The sequence below is a fragment of the Hoplias malabaricus genome, chromosome 6 (assembly GCF_029633855.1).
Source record: "Hoplias malabaricus isolate fHopMal1 chromosome 6, fHopMal1.hap1, whole genome shotgun sequence".
Taxonomy (NCBI): domain Eukaryota; kingdom Metazoa; phylum Chordata; class Actinopteri; order Characiformes; family Erythrinidae; genus Hoplias; species Hoplias malabaricus.
In genome coordinates, this window is record NC_089805.1 from 42104078 (window position 1) to 42122201 (window position 18124).

Genomic DNA, 18124 nt, shown 5'->3' on the forward strand with positions numbered 1-18124 from the left:
TGTCAAATTTCTCTGCATTTAGTAAATGGACGAAAACCCCACTCACTGCAGCAGAAGCCAAAGGGCAGAGCAGGCCCTGGGTTAAAGAAACACTCAGTGAGATTTGTTATTGTCGCTCCTGGGCTCCTCCTACAGCTACAGAGTGTAACTCTCTTTCACAGCAATGTCCTGAACTCAGAAGGGAGGTGGGGCGGGACCCTACGCTCCTCCACAAGTTACACAGTGCTGTTTCTGCAGTGCTGAGCCTGGAGAATCAACAACAGAGGCTCTACTCTCTGTCACAGCACAGTGGAACTAGGGTGACCAGACGTCCTCTTTTACTCGGACATGTCCGGGCGAAACTTCACAAACGTCCGGGATTTAGTTTTTCTAGAGTTTACGTAGAACTTCGAGAAGTTTCGTTCACAAACTAGTCCCGCCCTCCCCTACTCCGATTGGTTCACTTGAGTGAGAAGGGGGCGTGGTGAAGTAGCCTAAAATCTTCTGATTGGACGGTCTGACTGTAGAGCTACCGTGATTGGTCGATAACCTTCTCTGTAAACATTCGATTGGTCAGTCTGCACGTCCACCCCCCGGAGATATGTCCTCTTTGTCACCACCTCAGACCTGGTCCCCCTAGTGGAACCATTCTGAAGCTGTTGTTTTAAGGTAAAAACTATAACCTAGTGTTGCCTTTAAAGGAGTTCAAAGGTGTTTGTTAAAGTTAATAATGATAATCAGCCGTATATTACAAATGAAGCCAGAGGGAAGCCGGAGCCTTCCTGTAAGTGACCCGCAGCAGCGGCGCACAGGACGAGGGCGGCCCGAGGGCCAACTAAACGCCTGCGGTTTGCAAAATCTATCATGTTGTAAATAGGCAATTATGCGCTTTTGTTTCTTGCGCGTTCTCCCAAAAGCAGTGCGTTTGTGGAGGAGCTGATTCATGACGGAGCAGCCAAGACCCTCTTCCTTCTCTCGGAATAAAAAAAACAGCCTGAGCTCATTACAGCCTCTCAGCGCCGGCCAAGCACCACTATTTTCAGACCCTCAAGTGCAGACTCAGAAAAGGAGAGAGAGAGAGAGAGCGCACGTGTGTGCGTGCGCTGGCACCATGATGGTTGCTATGGCAACATAGTGGCTAGGCCCCTCTTTGTGTGTGCTTGCATGCACCCATGCGTGTGTGTGTGTGTGTGTTTGTTTAGGGGGCTTTTGAGTGTCACTATGGTAACACAGTCTTTAGGTGGTATTAAATGCTCTGTTTAGGTTGAATTAATATCAAATGTCTATCTGTTTCACTTTTACTGGAAATGAAGCTCCTTTCAAAATTTCATGCTTACCAACGGTGTCTGCTCTTTGTGTGTGTGTGTGTGTGTGTGTGTGTGAGATATTAGTCAGGAATACGTGAAGTTCGGTGCGTAGTAAAAGGTGAAGCTGGAGCTTTGCAGAGCTCTAAGTGCCTCATTAGTCAAAATGACTGAAACTCTACCCCGAGGCAGGACACTCGTGATATTATCTACGTCCTGTCAACTTTGTCTCTGACTGTCGGAGGGGGGTCTAAGGCCAAGCCCCAGAGGGCTGTCACCTGAGAAGGCTCACCTCAGACACTGCTTTTACATGCTATAGTTTCCAGCGTGTATTTAAACTACACCGGTTGGGGTGAGCTCAGGTGTCTTAAGGACTTCTTAATGCTTTTACACTGCTATATCTGCCTCTGTACAATAACATAAGCCCTGCTGAGCACAGAATAACACACGTTTCTCATCTTAAACATATACTAACTGTTTATTTTCTCTCCCTCTCCCTCTCTCTCTCTCTCCTTAGCTCTCCCTCCCTCTCTCTCAGCTCTCCCTCCCTCTCAGCTCTCTCCCTTTCTTAGCTCTCCCTCCCTCTCAGCTCTCTCCCTCCCTCTCAGCTCTCTCCCTCTCTCTCAGCTCTCTCCCTCTCTCTCAGCTCTCTCCCTCTCTCTCAGCTCTCTCCCTCTCTCTCAGCTCTCTCCCTCTCTCTTAGCTCTCTCCCTCTCTCTCCCTCTCTCTTAGCTCTCTCTCTTCTCCTCTTAGCTCTCTCTCTCTCTCAGCTCTCTCTCTCCCTCTCTCAGCTCTCTCTCTCATAACTATTAAGAAAAACAACCAAACACCATCACCACTTTCACAGAGCGAAATGAATGTGGTTTCCTGTATCCCACAATGAGAAAGCACTACTAAAAGACCAAAAAAACCCAACCCTGAATTAAACCAAACGGTTCTCTGTCTGTGAAGGAAACCCGAGGAGGACCCCACACCTGTAATCTTTCACGAAAAATGAACCGAGTTTAGCGGAGCGAGACCGAACACCTTTCATCCCCGTGCTCAATTATACAGACCATTGGAGGTAATATCTATATTCATTACACATACATTAAGGGTGCCATAAATCTGAGGCGAGCGGAGAACAGCCAATTAACATCCAACAACATCGAGGCCGGCTGGAATTAATTGGAGGTAGAGAACTTTTGAGGCGGCTGTTATCTGATCTGATCCGAGTGTTTTCTAATCACGACTCGTGCCGTGAAACACTCCTTACAAGAGACGAGATCATTAAAGAGGAATAAAACGGCGTTTGAGCCGAGAAATCAGGAACAGAACTGCTTTAACGTCCTCATTTTCTTCCCCCCACTCAGCCGTCATAATTTCAAGTGAAGGAAGTGCGGAAGAGTCGTGCAGATTACACTAAAGTACAGTTTCCATTTGTAAACAGCCAGCTACAAGGCCTTGGTCGTGGTGACAGTCCGTTCAGCTAAAGTCCAAAAAGAACACACGGTCATGGTGTATGTGGCATTTACCAGGTCCAAGTGATTCTAAGCTTTCTCTGACATCTACCTTTACTCAAATAACCAGGGATACACTCTCATTTGTCCGTGTGTGTGTTTACTTCCCCCCCATCACACCCCCAAAGCCATCATCTGTAACAACTGCAGGACAGTAGCCGATAAGGCGCCCCGTCCCAGTCTAAAAACCAGTGAGAAATAAACATTCAAACGTTGGATGAGAAACGTCTGTGTGTTCAGACTCCTGGCTGCATGAGGTACAAACAGAGAGCGCTTCCAAAAGTTTCCTCTGGCCCCGTGAAAGAGGAAAGACAGGGGAAGAAAAAGAGCAAGAGAAGCAGGCAGAGAATATCCATCGAGCACATGTGTCCAGAGAGTCTGATCTGCAGCCAAACAGATGATAAATACTGTATACACAGCTCTGGCTCTTTCACACACACACACAACGTAAATATTCCCGCGCTGAAAGCAGTGGCGACTCCTGCCGCGTTGCCGTCTCCACAGTGACATGTACGGATTCTCAGCTGATCTACGACTAACACACACTCGCTCGGTTTACAAGCTCAGAAAGAAAAGAAAAGAAAAAACACAACCCTGTCTCCCATTCCTCTGCTTCCACACGGCATTACAGACATATACCACCCATGTAACGCTAACATTAACAACATAACAGAACACTGCTCATAACAGAAGATAAAGCCTTTAGTCAGAAAAGACATGCATCTCCAAAAATAGTAGCTTTACAGAAGGTGGTTAAAAAATCCCTACATTTAAATCAAAGCCAAAAATTAATTTCAGCATTTTCTATTGGTGGATTGATCATGACATTTTCACACCGTGTGAAGGACAGCTGCGATGTTCAATTGTCGTAGTAAACAAGGGTGACCAGATCTGAGACACGTCTCCAGGGGGTGGTGTACGACTGACTGCAGACTGACCAATTAAATGTTTACAGAGAAGGTTATCGACCAATAACGGTAGCTCTACAGCCAGACTGTGCAATCAGAAGATTTTAGGCTACTTCACCACGCCCCCTTCTCACTCAAGCGAACCAATCGGAGTAGGGGAGGGCGGGACTAGCTTGTGAACGAAACGCTTCTCGAAGTTCTATGTAAGCTCTAGAAAAACAAAATGTCCGCCCAGACATTTTTTTAAGTCTAAAAAAGAAGACAAGTCCGGTCACCCTACGTAAACTAAACATCCACAGGAATGGATAGCAGTAGAATTCATTCCAAATAAAATCGTCAACCTTACATGAACAACATGCCACTTTAGCTACAACAGCGCTACATGCCTTTTGTTCTTCATGGTATACAGCCCAGTGCACTGGGAACCTATTGTTTACTAAATAAAGCTGGATACAATATGGTTGGAGACTGGCCAGTGTCACTTTGCACCAAAATGATTTACAGAGGCCAGCCGCTATAATTCAAACTCATCTCAGAAGCTCAGGACATTTTGACGACACACAACGTTAGATATTCATCCCCACATTTCATTTTCCTACTGTTAAATGGACAACAAAGCCCAGCAGCGTGACACACAAACACCTCCAGAGCGCCGAGACCGTCCACCGTCTCTCACTACGACCCTCCGCAGGTCTGGGGAATTCTCTACACATTTCATGGTGAAGGTTATTCTCCGTGTGTATTAACTAGGACTCGACAATTCGCCCCCGTGACTGTGAACCCTCACGTAGTACAGGCCCTGGTTAATACACGGCGAACAAACTTGACTCAGATTCTGCAAAAACACCAGACAAAGCTCCGTCCCCTCAGTGTCCCCTGGGTCTGAAAGAGGCCCTATCTGCCCCAGCCTCTGTTTCACTGCACTCAGACAATAGCAGCCACATGGCACTCCGTGAACAGGCCAGCGTACTCACACACACCGAGCGTGCTCACTACTACTGCAAGCTGGTCAGGACGCTCAACGTTATACAACTCCTCACACACACACAGTTACAACTGAACTCAGTCGAGGGAGAGCCTTGGTTCACTAGGTTTTTATTTTTCAAAGAGCCCTCAGAGTCTAAACATGATTTTTATTTTTATTTTTTCCATTCAGTTGTTCAGGTCTCTGTTAATATTTTCAGGAACCAGTCATGGTCTTTCAACCAAAAAGTGCTGAAGCATTTAAGAAAATATTCACAAGCATTTTTTGAAAACAAATAAACGAAGGTCTTGTATAACAATCTGTCTCCTCCTTTTCCTCTCTGAAGGTCAACAAAATGTAAATTTTAAATAGTTAATTTAACGCAGGTTTAAACAATGAGCCATTTCTTCCGCACGGCCGTATTTTATTACCCTCACATCTTAGGTTTCAGGAGCACTTCAAAAACTTTCAGAGGCATTTCTGCCCCAAGCTCTTTTTGATTTCTGACAGAGACTTCCATTATGTTCAGACAGCGGAAGACATCCTTCTCTCTCTCACACACACACACACATACACACTGGAGTACTATAAGTGTGAAATGATTACAGCGTACACTACATCCTCATTATAGTAAAAATACTTTAAGACTGATTCCATTAAACAAATCACAGCAAAGAGTGCCTTACATACATTACAACTAATATGTATGTCATCATAGCAACGTTTGCTAGGTTAGTCAAGCTTTACAAAAGCCCCTGTCTGTCAAAATAAGATAATTATAGTGAATAACTTCTTATACTTTAACCTCATTTTGTAAACACCTGACAGTCGAGACGTATCAGGCCCAGCTCAGTGGTCCACACACTGTTTGGGAAACCAGGCCTTCGTCCTGGACTGTATGCTCCTTTCAACAATTCAAGATTAATCAGTGTAGTCCAGGACTAGGTTTGGGAAACCATTCCTTGATTCTAACCTCTGCACTGAATCCATTAGGTTTCATGGGATATTTTTTTTGTTTATCACTCCAGCCACAGCTGCTAGCAAAGCACACATTTTGCAGTCTGGCTAACAGTGGGGGGACTCCGGTGTGAGGCTTTACAGCTGCACAAAGGAACTGAAAGGGTATGTGTGGAGGGGGGGAGTGGGGGTGGTGGGAATTAACCAGCCATTTGAGGCACAGTAACATAGTGCAAACTCAATAATACCCTGTCATTAGGTGTCTCTAATGGGGATTAATATAATCACAAGACTGTCTCTCTATATGCTCTGCATTTTTATGACCTTTGCTACGTCAGGATGGATTTGGAGGAAAAAAATAAGCCAATGAAACCTGAATAAGCGGCGTGTTACATTAAACTAGCAGCTCAAATCACACGCTGCTCATGCCCCTCCAAACCTCACTTCACAGCAACAGGCTCTTTAAATCCAAACCAAAGACAAACTCACATTGTTTATTCAGCGCACAACACTGCAGCTGGGATGGCCCCCACACACACCAACACACACAAAAACACACCCTTACTGACGGCAACAACCCTTCCAGTCTCTCTCCTTGTTACAAACTGAAGAGAAAACGTCATAAAGGAGACAAAAAGACTTGAATAAACCTAATAAGGAGAAAAGATAATTAAAAAACACCACACATCACTGATCACATCTCCTCTGTCAACTTTCCCTTTTGTTACGGAGTATTTTGCAGTAGTTTCCCCACCGTGGGCCTATCTGAGCTGCACACTTCAAATACTGAAGTCAACCAAACAGTTACGCAACCTTTCCAATGCACTGCTGATTATTACATTAACACTCAGACGAATCTTCCGTAGAGAATCTCTGGATCTGTGAAAGGCTCTGTCGGGCTTGTTGTGGTTCAGTGGATTGTCCAGTGCTCATCCTGCGATCTGATTGTTGCTCTATCTGTGGTCACAATCTGTAATTACTTTATGACAGTGACAACCTTCAAAGAGATATCACCCAGACCAGTGTCTCCAGCCTGTTCACTGTTTCTCTATTTGTACATTACACATAAACCTAGTGAATCACTGTGTGTGTGTGTGTGTGTGTGTGAGAACTATGGTCTGTATTCGTCAACCTGTATATTAGCTTTAGCAGGGTGGCTTCAGATTGAGATAGAAATGCGCCGTTTGTGTCTGGTGAACATCTACAAGGTTCCTTTCGCTGTCATTTCCAGAGAAGAGCGGTAAAGAGAACTGAAATAAACGGCCAAAACACGTTGTGTCAGTAGAGCGCAGTTAGTCGCAGCCCTGTGAACTCATGAGCTCATCAACTAGGCGACAACACACACCTCAAGAAACACAGAAAACCTTCACTCAATGAAAAAGAGAAAAGGGAAAAGGAAATGCTTCTCCGAATGAGTCTTATCAACCCTTACTTTTCCACTGTATGCCACGCCGCACCTGGTTTTATGTCTGCAGAGCAAACTGCCCACGATACGTGAGCACATCCGCGTACGTAACTTGTGCTGGTGTGTGTGTGTGTGTGTGTGTGTGTGTGGTGCAGTCACACACTGGCTGAGGAGCTGTGCTCCCGTGCACGGTGGAGCGTGTGCGAACGAAGGCAGAGAAGCCAAAGGTTGTGTTGCATAATTCGCCGAGCTGTGACACAACGGCCACAAACACCAAGCAGAGCCGCTACACAGCGTCCAAAAACAGCAGCAGGGCTCTGCTCTCGGAGCAACGCGCTAAGGAACTTCCACCGTGACGCAGCTGAGTGGAACACAGTCTGCTGGCAGGCGAGGAGTGCTGAGAAAGAGAAAGAGCCAGATGAGAGACAAAATAAAGAGCAGAAATAAATATATAAACTTATTAAAAGTGGCTACGTCTGCCAGATTACTGCCTTCCAAGAGTTCTGGCGGGCTACCCACTGGAGGACAGCCAGTGTTCGGTCTCTCTTTCTCTCCACACACACACGTCTGTCTTGCATTCATTTTGGCGACAAAGCTGAAGTATGATTTCTCATTCCCCCTCCCATTTTCATCATTTCATTGTGGCATTTTTTCTTGGTGTCGAAAAAGCATTAAGCTTCCGAAACACTGCCCTGAGAAAGACATCCTCACAGCGTAAGAAATTAAAGTACTCCATTAACAGAGAGATTAGCCCTAGCTACAGTTATACAACACAAAACAGAGGCTACGGTGCAAGAGGAACAAGCATCATCTATTTTCATGACTTTCATTGAATATCCAGACACACTCCGTACAGCCTGTGTGTACATGAGAGGATCTGTGGCTCTGCAAACGGTGTGATCCAGAAGATTAAATAATAAACATTGGTTGTGACGTCACAAAAACACGGTGTTAACACTGTTCAGTTTCCAAATATCCATCCTATGATTTATGCCTTTTACAGAAAGGAACCATACGTACGTAGTTTTGCAAACGAGTATGAAGTGACAGTTTGATTTCCTGTTTCAAACCAATCAGTCATTAATCTCATTCTAATCTGATAAATTGTTTATCCCCACTGCCGAATCTGGACGAGCGAGCAGTGCCACTAAAACCTGGAAACGGCTGCTGCAGGGTTCGTCACCGCAATCAACAAAAACACACCAAATCAAACCACTCCTACTTCAAACCCAAGCAGAAGGGTTTGCTGACTGTGATATGGGCCCTTTAAAACCGGTTTTAGTCCAAGTCAGAAGTGAGAAAGCGGCTGTGTGTAGGCTAACAACCACTTCTGCAGAATGAAAGCAAAGCACGCCAAGTGGGAAGGGGGTCGGCCTCGGCTCATGTGAGTGAAATGAACTCAAATTGAACGAAGTCTGTATCTCGGGGCTTTTACAATAGAAGGCCTCCTGAGGTTTGATCCATGAATTTTGCCATGTCACACCCTTTTAAAAAAAACACGTCTTTAAAAAGACCATTTGCATTAAAACAGAGGGTTAAATGAAGCGCATGGAGCTAAGGGGCAGGCACTGGTGCATACACACACACACACAAGCTTGCAGCTTTCTCTTCCCAAATGGTCCAAGTGCTCACATTTACATTGTAAAGCTGAAGGATGAGGAGGGGAGGAAGGGAGGGGAGGGGAGGGGGGGTCACAAGGGGGCTTTGGCCCTGCTCTCTATTTTTGTTTCCTCTTTTTGTGCTCACACACACACACACACACACACACACACACACACACTGCAGTGGATTTTTCAACTTGGCCCTCATCAGTTGTGCGCCTGATGAAACAAACACTGACAGCTCCTTTACATTTGCAAAGGCCCCTGCAGCAGCTGTGCTCGTCCCAACACACACACACACCAGATTTTGACCCCAGCTGAGCTGAGAGAGAGAGTGAGAGAGTGTTGCAGAAAAACAGAACCAAAATATAGGTTTTTGTTTGCTTCTGTTTTTGAAAACAGAGGAAGAGAAAGAAAGGAGAAGAGGACAACAGCCATGAGAAAAAGAGGAGAAAGAAGAAGAATCAAAAACAAATACAGAACATGGAAGAAAGACAAAGAGAAGGAGGAGGGAGAGACGGCAAGAGAAGAGGAAAAATAGAGCTAGAGAAATAATGGAAACGGAGAAAGTGACAATGTAAGAGAATAGCAAAAGAGATAGGGGTTGTGGGGTGGGGGTGGAGACACACACACACACAGAGTGTGAAAGGCCATGGGTTGCCCCCTGTTCCCCCTGCTCTATGTGCCATGTTCACTTCAACAGAACAAGAACACAAATGAGCGCTCCGACTGCATTCATTAGTGGAGGCCTCAACTCCAAACCAGCACAACTCTCCAATCTAAAATATCCGTCAAAAATAATTACTCCAAGACGCTGCCTCTGCGCGGCTCTCGTCGGGGCGGCTTCGCCTGTCATTAAAGGAGGTCATTGTGAAAGCAGAAGTGGGGGAAACTGATCTCTGTCCAACTTTCTTTTCCTTTTTGATGTGCACGTCTGTTACTCGTGTAATTATATAATCTCTGCACACTCCACTTTCCCCAGTCGGAGGTGACCTGTACAGACGATACACTGATGTGCGTAAAAATGCCATGTGTTTACAGAGCTTTCACTGTACGAACAGAAATAAAAAGCCCTCAAACTCACATATTACACCCACTAATTCACAACTTTATGAAAAGCCCAGGCGTCCCTCCACCAATCCGTTTAAATCTGACAGATACGTAGTTTTAATCCCAAAGTTGATAAAGCAAGGTGTATTACGTTTCTATGTCCTAGATTTGCTTTTATTCTTATCCTACAGATGAATATTAATAACACTCACAGCACATCAGATGTATGGGAGGAGTGGGGGGGGGGAACAACTCGGGCTCATGTTCCTTGGGATATGGTTAAGCCAAGCATGTATAATTGTCTTACGCTAATTAAGGGGAGGTTAAATTAGAAGGGCCAAGAGTTGTGCGGCGAGGGTGGGCCCATGGGACGGCTCCTCCAGGTTGTTTTTGTTGTTCGCCTGGTTTATTCCGGCCAGATTTCACCCACAGCTGCTTGAGCTCTGCTGACGTGACGGGATCGATTGTGTTCCCGTCTTCGCCGACCACGCGGCGCGCAGGTGCAATTCGCTCAAACGGCATCAGGGATCTTCAAGCACTACTCACAATAACAGAGACAACAACAACAATTTGTTCACACAAACGCTAAGCTATGACAGCATGCTCAAAGAGGAACTAATGACCTTATCTTACATCTGCCCCAGCCACAGACCCAACCTATTTTGCAAAACCTGACAATGAATTTTGTTAAGAATGCATGTCATATTCTGAATAAAATATTTCTACATTCAACATCAACTGCCACTTTCAATGAAGCTTAGGTGAAGAGGCTGACATTCAAATCTGTATCGTACAAGCCGCCGTCTACAAATCAGTCAAACAGCAAAATGACCTTGACAAAACACACATTTACAACCAGTGTTAGCTGGATCTGCTCTATGGAAACCTTCCAAAGATGACAGCACTTTTTCTTTACACACAAACTTGTGGCCTTCCACCACATCCTTCAAATAAAAAGCCAGGGTAGTCACCATCAGGCTTGTTTAAAATAAAAAAGCAACTGTACAACACCTAAAAATAATAAAAAAAAAACGAAGGGCATCGTAGCCCAACCTCCAGCTGCAACCCGAGGCTCAGTCATGCAGGCAAAGCAGCACATGCTAGCTCCATTGTTATTGTTTTCAATTTTCTCACCAACCTGTCGCCAGCTCCAAGGGACTCAAAACAATAAGAACATTTAAAAAAAATGCTGAACAACAAAATCCCACACAGTAGCAAGTAAGAACATGGAAGAAAAGTTAAGAGGCAAAAGCATGTAAGTGATTCCAGAGACCAGATTCCCTTCTTCGTTTCCTCCCGTAAAAGCACACATCCCCATCTGGGACGGCACCACTTACACTCAGCAAACTCACACTCATCCTGTGAGCCTCCCTTAAAATTCTTTGTAATGCAACATAGCACCAAATAAACCTTTAGAAGTCTGAAAAGAAAAGAACCCCCCCCCCCCCCTTTGGATAGCTGGGGTTCTTAGGGTTAAAGCGCTCAGCTGGTTCTAGTGCAGCACATGGGGGGGGGGCTTTGTTGGACTGGTCTTAGTCGTGCAAAGGGCCAAAATAAAAAGTTTAAATAAGGCACGTATCCTTCAGTCTGAACCTTTGAATGTTGCTGCTCTGGGCTGGTGAAACATTGTCTGCAAAACATTGTGCCCTCTAGAAATCCAGGAAAAACAACACTAACAGTCTTTATACATAAGCCGCAGTGAGAAATGCTGTAGATAAAGAGGTGATGAAGGTTTCTATTGGTGTTTTGACCACTTAAACAGTGCAGGTTTGCTCAAACAGAGGAAAAAAAAGCAAAGCTGAACAATTTCAGAATGTGCCAGCAAAAGCTGTACTACATGAAGGGCAAAGGCCAAGGCAAAAAAAATAAATAAAACTCCAAGCAAGGGCAATTTGGGGAACATTTTACTATGAACAAGGGGTAGAAACCTCCTTGAACAGCCCCCAGTGGTTGGGGGGGGTAGGTAAGAGCCCGGACAAGCGAGAGAAGTAGAATACACAACAAACCAAAGCAAAGCAGAAATGTTGCAGGGAGGTTGTTTACCCCTGAACAAGGGGCTAAAACATCTCTGAACTGCCTCTGGGGCTGGGGTAATGAGCCGGGGCAGAAGAGAGAGTGAAATACACGCAAAATCCAAAGCAAAGCTGAAATGTTGCAGAATGTACCAGCACTGGCTGAAGCTTGGCCAAGCAGCACTGCAAGGAGAAGAAAAGGGAAAAGGGAAAGCCCAACACCTTCCAGCAAGGATAGTTTGGGGGCATTTTACCTCTGATTGAGGGGTAAAAGCCTCCCTGAACAGCCCTGGTGGATTTGGGTAAGAATGAGCTGGGGTAAGAGCACTCTACACGGGCCAGAAGCCACAGCTACAGCCGTGCTTCAGTGTGTAGGAAGCAGTAAAGTAGAGGAGACAAAATGGGTGGATGAGGGCAGTTTTGGGGGCAGTTTGTGTGTATTTCTGTTGTTTATTTCTGTTAGAGGGAAACGGAATCCGCCATGGCTGCTTACTCTATGCTGAGAGAGAGAGAGAGAGAGAGAGAGAGAGAGAGAGGAACAAAAGCCGAGCTGCTAACACTTAACATTTCTGCTGGGGTGTTATTCCTCCCCCAAACTAGAACACAAGCCAAACGCTACAACGAGAAACCATTCCTCCCCAGAGTTCTACAAAGCACAGGAACAAAGCCAGGGATCAAACTTGTCTTTTTAACACGGCTCTCCACCACTTTCCCGCGGTACACGTTCTCACACAGCCTCGAACCCGTGCAAAGATGCAAAGTTGTGCTGCATTTTGCTCGTATCTGAATCCAGACCCATGTTATTCCGTTAAGTCACACACACACACACGGTACCAATTGTGTACCCAACTCTCCAGCTTCAGCAAAGAATCAGAAAAAAAAAGAAGAGGGTCCTTACGTATTTTTTTATATTTCTTTTTATGTTTCTCTTGGGCCGTTCCTTGCTCATCCTGTTAAAAAAATTAAAAAGTATAAAAAAAAAATAAAACAATCCCCAAAACGTGCGTCGCTAAGAAAAGAATCGCCACATGAATATTCTCGTCTTCCCCGGCGTCTCCTTTTCACGCTCGAAGCAGGTCGCCCCTGCAAACAGAAGAGGAGGAGAAGCAGGGAGAAACAAAACCAAACACGGTTTAAATCCCCCGTGTGTAGTTTGCCCGCACGGTAGAGAAATCCCTTCTTTGTGGGCAGTTAAACTTCCTTGTGAAGCCGAGAATTGTCGGTTAAATCCCACGGAGCCGACTCAGTGGTCCATGGTGCGGAGAGAAAGCCGAGCGTTAGCATAGCGTTAGTTTAGAAACAACTTCCATTAGGAGTAGCGTCAGTGGTGCGCGAGAGGCGACCGTTGGTACATCTCGGCTTTTTAAATTTTAAAACGCAGCAACCGTTTACGGTAAGCGCCGCTGGGACTCCGTGCTGTGTGTTTCCGTGCGGCCAAGTCACATCGTTTTCGCCGAATAAACACCATTAAAAATGACCGTGTGAAAGCCTTGTGGTCGCGGTGACCGGTGGAGATAGTATTGCAATGAGTGCCGCAGCTGATATGAACAAGAACGGGCTTCTTTCTTCCCTCAACAAACTCGCACTCGTTTTCCCACCCGTTCTCGGGCAAGCCCCACCCCATCGAGCTCTGATTGGCTGCCACAGTCCCGCCCTGTCAAATCAGAGCGTTCCGGACTCGCTGGCTTGCGTCACCATAGCAACCGCCGGTGAAGCTTTGCTCAGCGCTGTGCTTCGTGGATGTAGCACGATGTTTGTTTACTTTAGTTTTCGCTTGGTGAAACATAAACAGACCCTAAATGTTTGTGTGCGAAGGACCTGCCTCTCAATCCACCCTTTTTTAAAGCTTGCCCGAAGCCTGAAATGGCATGTGTCCCAAATTGGCAGGATTGGTTCCTTAGGTTTGTGATGTAAGAACACGTGTCCTCTGAATCTGCCAGTTTGAGACAAATATGTCCTCCACCATATAAAAACACCAGAGCTATCAAGGTTAAAACTGGTTTTCCCCTGAATGGGGTGTTGTAATTTAATTGTTTATATATTATACATACAAAAATAAGAAGTTAATTAGCGATAATTATGCTTGAAAAATCTCACAAACTGAATAACACAAAAAAACTTTAAATATTTAATGTTTTGATTTTAGTCTCTATATATATATATATATTTTTTTTTTTATCTTATTGATTGTTTAATTTGTTTCTAAATATTCATAATGTTATTTAGACAAATAACTCTTGTCTGTAAGCGCAGTACCTGCGCATTCACAATGTAGCTGTAAAAAGACAAACCTTGTTCAGCCTTGTCCAAGACTGTAAACAAGGGGCCATGAATCTTCTCTGGCCGGCTGCTTTGTGTGTGTGTGTGTGTGTGTGTGTGTGTGCTGTGTAGCCAATCGCAACGCAGGAGGCTGGATGCAGTTAACCAATCAGAGCGTAGAAGGCGGCCTACTACCAGGAAAGCAGGCAGGGCTTGTTCAAAAACGGGTGGAGAACCAATAACTCACAGCGGGAAGTTTAAAAGGACAGCGATGGTTAGGGACCGAGGGAAAATGCTCAACATTTCCACAAAACGAACAAGGCACTCCGGAGATGACAGCAGTGTGGTTTTAAAACGAAATAACTGAGATGGTGTGAATTAACAGGTTTCAACATGAAGTTTGTCTTCACTTTGTGGCAGTAATGACAACTACTCTTCTGGGAAGGATTTACCACATCTCTTAAAAATGATTGGTCTACAAGGGTTCTTTAGTAAAGAAAATTGTTCATTCTCCATCAATCTGAAGAACCCCTTCATGATGCAAAGAACCCTTTAATAATGAAAAATTTCCTTTGTTAGTCCAAGGTTCTAAATAGAACCATTTTCTTCACTAAAGAATCCTTGTAGAACCATCATTTTTAAGTGTGTAGATGTTGAAACACTTCTGGTGAGATTTGATTGTATTCAGCCACAGTTATTGTGGTCAGGTGCCGATGCTGGATGATTAGCTCTGCATCACCAACACCAATTAAAACTGGTCTTAAACGATTCCAGAGAAACAGCTCCACCTCCACAGAGCCAAATATTGGGGATAGATATGTAAATGTGTAAATATCTGACGTAGTCTCATTTCCAGCTGCTCCAGAGCATCAGATTCTACTGGTTAATGTTTTTCTATGAGGATTATTCAAGCTGTGATAGCCATTTAGTAGATACCAGTAATGACTCCAGCATAAAATAGCTGTTTTTTCTAATAAGAAGGGGCTGTCTTATTGACACTTTCAGACATGATGTGTAAACAACAACAACAACAACAACAACATTTCAGACAGGCCCTTGCTTCAGGTAGGCCTGTACTTTCTGGCAGTTAAGGGGGTTAATGGTAAATGTTGACATGGTCAATTCATGGTACATTTTTGGTACATTTTGAATGCTTCATAAAGGTTTGCAGTTATTACAGTGAGGCCGCCGTAGCTACAGTAAACTAGCTCACATATCGGCCAGTTTGTTTGATAAACACGAGGAGTCTCGAGAAATGAGTAACACATGAAGCTGAAAGTACAGATTGAGCTGAATGAATTGACAGGCGATGAGCTGGTGATTCACAAAGAAATGTGTCACGTCAAGCGGGAAGTCGATATCAAACCTCTTTCTTCATCATCATGGGCGAAAGCACATCCCTCACATTCTGGGAACAAATGACTTGACAGATGCAAAACCCAACACACTTTTCTCTGTTCATGGTTACCGCAACACTGAGCAAAGAGTGTGTGAGAGAGAGCACGTATTCAGCTGCTCGTGGGGACCAAACCTCTCCAGGATGATGGAAAATAGGAGCATTTTGACGTCACTGGGACATTTGTCTGCTTCTTCTGAATAATAACTGCAGCTTGTAGTAAGAGAAACAGTAGAAGAGGCCAAAGATTAACATTCGGTTCCTGGCATTAGAGGAGACCTGTTGTGCCCCTTTTCCACAAATGAACACGTTTCTAAGGTCTTAATACACTACCTGTGATATACTTGGTTATAAATACCACAAGGGTCAAACCCCACAGCAGCAGGTTTTCACTTGGTTCTCTTTGTTCTCCGTTCTAGTTTTCTCCATTTTTACTCAGTGCTCTTGTTTCTGTCTTTACACTCTCACATAAACATATCACATACACTCACAGAAGGGGGCAGGGCAATACTAATGTCTCCACACTCTATGTAAGATGCAGCAGAACATTAATTCATTCATTGTTTATAACCCTTATCCAGTTTAGGGTCGCGGTGGGTCCGGAGCCTACCCGGAATCACTGGAATCACAGGAGCACATCCTGGAGGGGGTGCGAGTCCTTCACAGGGCGACAGTAACTCACACATTCACTCACACACTTTTGATTTGGCAATCCACCTACCAACGTGTGTTTTTGGACTGTGGGAGGAAACCATAACACCCGGAGGAAACCCACGCAGACACAGGGAGAACACGCCACACTCCTCACAGACAATCACCCGGAGGAAACCCACGCAGACACAGAGAGAACACACCACACTCCTCACAGACAGTCACCCGGAGGAAACCCACGCAGACACAGGGAGAACACACCACACTCCTCACAGACAGTCACCTGGAGTGTTACCTGAACCCACAACCTCCAGGTCCCTGGATCTGTGCGATTACGAAACTACCTGCTGCACCACCGTGCAAAACGTCTCATTTTATCTCATGTTTTCAGGTCATGAAATTACACTGTGTGGTCTTGTTTCACAGTGTGTGGGTTTGTTGTCTTCAAATGAATGTGCACATGCACTGAAAAGGTGCTTTTTTCTAAGATAAGATAATAAATTAGTAAACATTGAGGCTACAGTTACCCAGAAGCTGTGAAACATCCCATAATGAAAGCAATACAAAGCTGTTTGTGTGTGTGTGTGTGTGTGTGTGTGTGTGCTCATACAACATAAAAACTTTGCCTTCCATTGAGTTGTACTCTGGACTAACCCAGTGTTTCTCAATCCTGTTTCTCAGTCCTGGCCTAATGTTATATTTCACAACGGAATCCCATTCCCACTGATTCACAGCTTCCCTGCTCCAACACACCCCTCAGTAACTAGGTGTGTTTGGAAACTTTAAGAAAGTAAATGGAATTAGGACAGAAACATGGACTGGATATTACCATGAACACAACCATAAACTTACAGGTGTCACACACTCACACACACACACGCACACACACACACACACACACACACACACACACACACACACACACACACACACACACACACACATTACGCAGAACCTGAGTTTCACACACACCCTTAAGTTCAGGTGTTTAACTGTGCACACACACACACACAATTTATATAATCTTTATATAAAAAAAAAGCATTGACAGAAAGCGTGGGACCCTCTGGAGCAGCTGCATATGAGCCTCCATGAAGTCTAAGCACCTGCTGGAGAATTATGACGCTCCCCATACACTGTGCTGTGTACGGTGTATCTGTTTTGTCTGGGATACCACTTCCAACACCAGGGCTGGACGCTATCAAATACTCACAGCAGTCTTCCAACTTCAAGTTCAAAGGGGGTGTATACGAACCTTACTCAGTTGATAGAGCACAGCTCCTTCATCTATGTAAATTCCAACAAAAATATAGTTAATACCAAAGCTGCTCCCCAAAATAGAGTCACAAAACACTATCACTATTGGATACAGCGGGCTTTGGAAACCACGACAACGACAGTGGTGCTGTTAAACATTTACACATTCTGTATTTGCATGTTCATTCATTCATTCATTCATTCATTCATTCATTATCTGTAACCCTTATCCAGTTCAGGGTCGCGGTGGGTCCAGACCCTACCTGAAATCATTGGGTGCAAGGCAGGAATACACCCTGGAGGGGGCGCCAGTCCTTAACAGGGCAACACAGACACACACTCACACACACATTCACTCACACACTCACACCTACGGACACTTTTGAGTCACCAATCCACCTACCAAGGTGTGTTTTTGGACTGTGGGAGGAAACCGGAGCACCCGGAGGAAACCCACGCAGACACAGGGAGAACACACCACATTCCTCACAGACAGTCACACGGAGGAAACCCACGCAGACACAGGGAGAACACACCACACTCCTCACAGACAGTCACCCGGAGGAAACCCACGCAGACACAGAGAGAACACACCACACTCCTCACAGACAGTCACCCGGAGGAAACCCACGCAGACACAGGGAGAACACACTATTTGCATGTTGTTACTGTTTATGGGGACTGAACCATACTCCATTCAAAAGCTTATTTCTTGTTGCACCATCTCTCTCTGGATTCTTTCTCCAGCCACCAATTCAAGAAGTGTGTTTGAACCTCTTCAAAGACCATGGCGTAATTTTACGAGCTGCTGTTGAGAGTCGGATGAAAACATTTGTGATCTCTGCTGTAGCTGGAGACTTTACAGATGGAGAGTTTTTGCTG

The 18124-nt window shown here is 45.0% G+C and overlaps 1 protein-coding gene across 2 annotated transcripts in view; it reads right to left on the reverse strand.

Annotated features, from left to right (window-relative positions):
- jarid2b (jumonji and AT-rich interaction domain containing 2b) overlaps positions 1-13206 on the reverse strand; it is a 145969-nt gene extending 132763 nt beyond the window's left edge. For both annotated transcript variants that reach the window (XM_066673810.1, XM_066673811.1), the window contains exon 1: positions 12578-13206. In XM_066673810.1, coding sequence (XP_066529907.1) covers positions 12578-12628 — 51 coding nt within the window. In that variant the 5' untranslated portion in view covers positions 12629-13206. The remainder of the gene's footprint in view (positions 1-12577) is intronic.
- Between the last annotated feature and the right edge of the window lie 4918 nt (positions 13207-18124).